At 36.9% G+C, this 6,000-nt stretch overlaps 1 protein-coding gene across 1 annotated transcript in view; it reads left to right on the forward strand.

Annotated features, from left to right (window-relative positions):
- LOC122788927 (pancreatic lipase-related protein 2-like) overlaps nucleotides 1–3,865 on the forward strand; it is a 264,799-nt gene extending 260,934 nt beyond the window's left edge. Inside the window, exon 13 of the mRNA XM_044055961.1 lies at nucleotides 3,596–3,865. Coding sequence (XP_043911896.1) covers nucleotides 3,596–3,659 — 64 coding nt within the window. The 3' untranslated portion in view covers nucleotides 3,660–3,865. The remainder of the gene's footprint in view (nucleotides 1–3,595) is intronic.
- The last annotated feature ends 2,135 nt before the right edge of the window (nucleotides 3,866–6,000 follow it).

Below are 6,000 nucleotides of genomic sequence, written 5' to 3' on the forward strand. Positions count from 1 at the left end.
CTAGCCTGGTGTTTTGAATATCACTGGTGAATATGGACACTCCTCCACCTTTAATGTTTTGGTCCTGGTTTGGTGGCCGAAAAGTGTGGTAAGACTTGTAGCCTGGTATTGCAGTGGTTCCTTGACAGAACCTCTTTCTGAATTTCTTACATTGTATTTAAAACCACTTTTGGTTTATATACGCTCAAGAATTCAGGATACTACACAGTTCATTTCTATTATTTCTGAGACCCAACTAGAATACCATTGGCTTCTGTGCACCTGGGATGTCAACTCCTTATATACTAGCATTCCCCATTGGGCAGGACTTTTGGCCTGCAATATTGGTTGGATAAGGCCAACATTTATAAGCCTGGTTTTAATACCCTTCTGGTTTGTATGACTGAACAGGTCCTGATTCATAATGTGTTCTATTTCAAGGACAGATATTTTTGGCAGATTCAGGGCACCGCTATGAGGGCATCTTTTGCCCCCATTTATGCGGATTTATTTATGGCGTATGTGGAAGATCAGGTGATTTATGACATTGGTCACAATATTTATATTAATGAAATGGACATTTGGAGGAGATATCTTGATGACTGTTGGATGGTGTGGAGAGCTAATGAGGAATTCCTTATGGAATTCTTAGAATATTTGAATGGCAATATATGGGGTATTGAATTTAAGTTGACTTTTTCTAGATCTGAAATTACATTTTTGGATGTTTTGGTTAAAAGAACAGATACTAACACTCTTGAGAGTGAGATATTTGGAAAATGTCCTCAATTCAATACCTTATTACATGCGACCAGTTTCCACCCCCAGCATGTCATCAAGAATATCCCCAAGTCTCAATTCCTTTGTGTTAAAATAATTTGTTCCAGCACTTCCACATAAGACCATCACAGAAAGAATCTTATTTCCAGGTTTAAAAGTAGGGGCTACTCAGAGGGTGACATCACAAGGGCCAATCGCTTTGCGAATCAGTAAGATAGAACTGATTTATTGTCTTATCAGGTTCGGGATTCTGTTAATTCAGATTTGCTTAGATTGGTAACAACTTATGGGAGAAATACTCTTGGATTTATGAATATCATTCACAATCATTGACATCTGTTAAAATCAGATGAAGTCTTACAGAAATATATAGGGGATCGGTGTTACTATTCATTTCGCAAAGGGCAGTCTTTGGGTAGTCTTTTTAGTCACTATAAGAGGGTTCATAATAAGGACGTATGCTCAACTACTCAAACCAATTTATTTGGAGGTTCTATATTTGGTTGCTACCCATGTGGTCATTGTACCTATTGCCTTAGGGTGTTAAAATGTCAGACCTTCTCCTCACATAATTGTCCACAGGTTTATAATGTGTTATGCTTTGCCAATTGTAGTACTTCTTGGGTGATTTACTTGGCCCAGTGCAATTGTTGAGCATTTTATGTTGGACAAACTTCCCATCCTTTTAAGGTCAGGAGAGAGGAACATCTTAGTGACATTAAGAACAAAAAGGGGTCTAGATCTTTGTACAAACACATTTCTAAACACCCTACGGGCATTTTTTGTTTTATGGTCATTGGTCATATTAAGGATAGACACAAACAACCTCATGTTTTACATGAAATGTTTACCTATAAAGAAAAAATGTGGATTAACAAATTAGGGTCTCTTTTTCCTCCAGGTTTGAATGATCATTTTTGAAGCATCCTCTTTTAAGCATCCAGTTCTATATTGGGTTTTTTCACGTTATTATATCTGTTTGGATATATCATTATATTTTTATTTTAATGTGTATAGTAATTTGTGCATTACCAATATAATCAGTAGGGGGCGCACCTTGCATTCAGTATAAATTTATCTATAAGTAACAAGACAGCATGTTAGTTTTTTTCATTTGTTCCATCATGTTTGGTTGCTGAGGAAGGTTTTGCCGAAACCGGTACAACCATGTTGGTGTACGGTTATATTTTTTGCTGTCTCTTTTTGAAATAAAATAACATTGCCCATGTCACAGGAGTTGGGTGCTGGCCTTCCTTTTGGATGTGATTAGCTTATGGTCAGACCTAGCCAACAAGGGGGTGACCATAGGTGTGGAGCATCAATTTCCCATGTTGGTAATGGCTAGGTCTAGGATATTGGAGCCCCTGGTGGGACTAAGGATTAGTTGATCTAGGGCACTGGAATTTATGAATTCCAAGAACCATTGGGCAAAGGTGTTGGTACATGAGTAGTTTTTTCAGTTAATGGCAGGGTAGTTGAAATCACCCAGTATTAGGGTATTTGGTTGTATCTTAATATTTTCCAGTATGTTTAGAAAGGTGTAGTGAGAATCTTGGGGCATGGAGGGGGATCTGTAGCAAGCTACAATTGGGATTGCAGTCTTACCTCGTGTTAGTTGCACCTGGAGAATTTCAGACACATTATGTTGGGCAACTAGCCTGGTGTTTTGAATATCCCTGGTGAATATGGACACTCCTCCACCTTTAGTGTTTCGGTTCTGGTTTGGTGGCAGAAAAGTGTGGTAAGACTTGTAGCCTGGTATTGCAGTGGTGCTCTCTGGAGCCTTGGACCAGATCTCAGTTACTGCACAGATATTGATGTTCTCCATTTTTAGGACTGTCTCAAGAGAGTGCATTTTGAGGTTTAGACTTCTAGCACTGAGTAGCATTACCTTCAGATTTTTCATGCTTGTACCTGTTATGGTGGTAGTTTTGTCCTGTGAACTTTGCCTAAGAAAGGCACTATAGGGGTGGCAAGAGCCTTAGCTAGTAATCTGAATCCCAGGACGACAGGTGCAGACCATCTCTGGCAAAGCATCGTGGTCTGTTGATCATGTCATCCCAGGCAGACAGATACTGGATCCCCTTGGAATGACACCAGAAGCTTAGCCAATTGCTGAAGTCAATCATTTTGTCCTTATACTGTGCTATCATTCTGAGTGAAGGCAGGATGTTACTCAGGGCTAGGGTCATACCTGCCTGGGCCACATGATCTGAGAGCTCTTCCATGTGTCTTTTCATGAAGTCCAGGAAGGTACATCTCAAGTCATTCACTCCAACATGGACAATGACAGAGTCATATTTGTACTTGTTGTGAAGTGACTTGAGTGCATGCATTATGTGGCGGATCCTGGCAGCCGACAGGCAGCTGACTGTAATTTTCTACTTTTTCACCCTAGTGAGTGGGACATCAGTGTCCCTTACTATAGTCACCTATGACTAAAGTGTTAAGTACTTTGCTTTGCCTTAGGGGCTGTTGCTGGGTGGCACACTGGTCTTGTGAGCTTCGTGACACTTTGGTTGTGATTGGTGTTTGCGTTTCAGCTTCGAAGCTCCACTGACACTGTATATTCTTATGCTAATGCTTGTTATATGATGCACATTTGCTTGTACCTAATTACATAATTATTCAATATTCTATAATAATTATACTATTATGCAAATAGTTACCAGACTGTTGATTGTGTATATCAGGTACTTGCTCTTTTGATGTCTGTTTGCAATGTTATGGTTATTGTTAACTCTTCAATAAATTTTTTTTAATTACAATTCACTATAAGTGAAGCAAATTGCTATTTGAAAACTCTAATAGTTTTTTTCTCTTTTTCTTTTTGTAGATATAATTTCTGTGGTTCAGAAACTGTGCAAAGAAATGTCTTGCAAACCTTACGTCCATGTTAATATGGAGCTTTGTTGCATTATCCCATTGTACAGAGAGAAATAAAACATGTAGTGAGTGTATAGACCTTGTAATGCATTATTCATAGCCTTTTCTTTTAAAATATATTGTTTTCTGAATAGAGCAGTCATCCATATTAGCACAGGGTAGTTGTCATAATGAACTATTTCAGACTTGACTTGTAGATCTAGTAGATAATTAAAGGTCATATATCATGACACCGCTTGTTGTCAGTCTTGTGATTTCTGTTAAAGTTACATTTGTAATTATTTTTCACTGAGTGCGTGAATGTGAGAGACTGTTTTATGTAAGTTTCTGGTTTGTTTAAATGTGTGGGTTAGCCCTCATTTTAGGACAATGGCTAAAATTGTGTGCATGGTATAAACACAGAAACAGCAAAATATGGAGATTCAAGATAATGAAGTGTACAGGCAGCAATTCTCTGATAAAATGTGGATTAAAGAAACTTCAATCAACAAAAAATTAACACCAGCAGTAAAAACTAAAGACATTTCTAACAATAACGAAGGACAAAGCATTGACTAGATTCCTATACATACATTACCTGCAGCTTGCACAACTTACCTCATTACACAGCCCATAAAATAGCATGCTAATCTAGGGGAGTAGCAGGTTACATTCACTTATGTTTGTGTTTAGCTGTTTGCTTTTATCATTTTGCTTTCAATGTCCTCACATCATGTAAGAACATCATGTACTCAATCAGTACAGTATATTTGCAGACAATCCTTTGTGTAAAATATAGTCCTCTGTTTATTTGCTCCCATTTTATTTGCAGCTTGTGATACCTCTAATTCCAGTTATGTAGTCTCATTTTAAGTGATCCATTACCTTCCCTGCTACCTTTATGTTTGATGTGCTATCATCTCACCTGCCTTTTTGTTAGTCTGTGTTTAACTGAGTCTGTCATCACAGATCCACCCATACTTTTTGTAATTTTATTTATTTGCTAATGATGCAAGTCCAGTGGACACAAGATATTTTCATGGCTGACCCAGAGTCGCATTGTAGGCAAACAGCGGTTGAGGGAATAAGACCCAGAAGCAACTCATTAACAGTTAATAGCCTTAATCCTCTGTGTTGACTGTCAGACCATATTTTGGTCGCTCATTTAATCCTTTTCTGAAGTCTCATCAGCATTTCCCTTTCTTTGTTTCTATTTGAGGCCTAAAATTGAACTATTTATGTCAAGCCTGGGTTTATTAGGATTACCAGTGTTATATTTAAAATAACGGTTATTACATTTGATTTCTCAATTGAATTATTATATTGTAACATAAAGCTTGATGTATTATTTACCATGACTTGTACTTTTTTGTTCCTTGACCTTCATCATTGATATTGTTTAGTAGTTGGTACAGAGGACTAAAACTCTGAACTGATTCTTGTGTTGAGGGTATAGGATTTGAGTCCTGCCACCTCAATTTGCCTGCACTCAACAAGTGACTTAACTAGCTAGTGCTTCTGGATCCTCTTTTTGTGTACATTGGGCTTACCTATTGAACAGACTGGTAAAACAAAGCAAACAGGTAAAACAGAAAACAATGTATTATCATGAATGGAATCTTTATATTATTTTTTTGTCCAAAGTATATCACTTTACCCTTATTTTCACTAAGAGTATGACAGATGGTTTTTTTTTATTTCAAAGGAGATGTAGTGAATCTTGAAGGATGGTCTCCTTAATATTTGTTTCAATTCACACTACCATCTTGCTATCATCAGCAAGCATATTCAATTGATAAATCATATTTATTTATAAATTATTTATTTGCAAATTGTATTTCTTTAAGTAATTTTTTTCTATGTATCATACACATTAAAATATAATTACAGTTACAAAAACATTAGCAAAAATGGTAGATTATGTAAGCAGCAGTTTTTAATATATTGTGGAACTTTCAATCATAAGGATAGGTGACAAGAAGTAACACTTAACTCGGGGTACTACACCATGAATTTCTGACCACCCTAGGGCTGCATCATTTGGACAAGAAGTACTAGCATGTGAAAAAGTGCAGGAATATTGCAAACAAATTTATTTATGCATGTTCACAGACTATGTATGGGCCCATCTGAAACTTCATTCTTTAAAACTACAGTTCCAGTTCATAATCAATATCTAGAGTATAATCAATGTGGAGTGACGAAAACAGTATTACCCAGAAATCAAAATAAGACAAATGCAGTCAAGCTGTACTATATGAATCGCTATGACATGCAGTTAACATCACCAAGGCAATAACTTTAAGACAGAGAAGGAGAGAGAAAAGCAAATAAAAAGGAACACGTGATCTTTCCTGGACAGAAATGAGAAAAAGA

This window comes from Protopterus annectens, chromosome 14.part0 (genome assembly GCF_019279795.1).
Source record: "Protopterus annectens isolate FY-2018-M chromosome 14.part0, PAN1.0, whole genome shotgun sequence".
In the NCBI taxonomy this organism is placed as follows: domain Eukaryota; kingdom Metazoa; phylum Chordata; order Ceratodontiformes; family Protopteridae; genus Protopterus; species Protopterus annectens.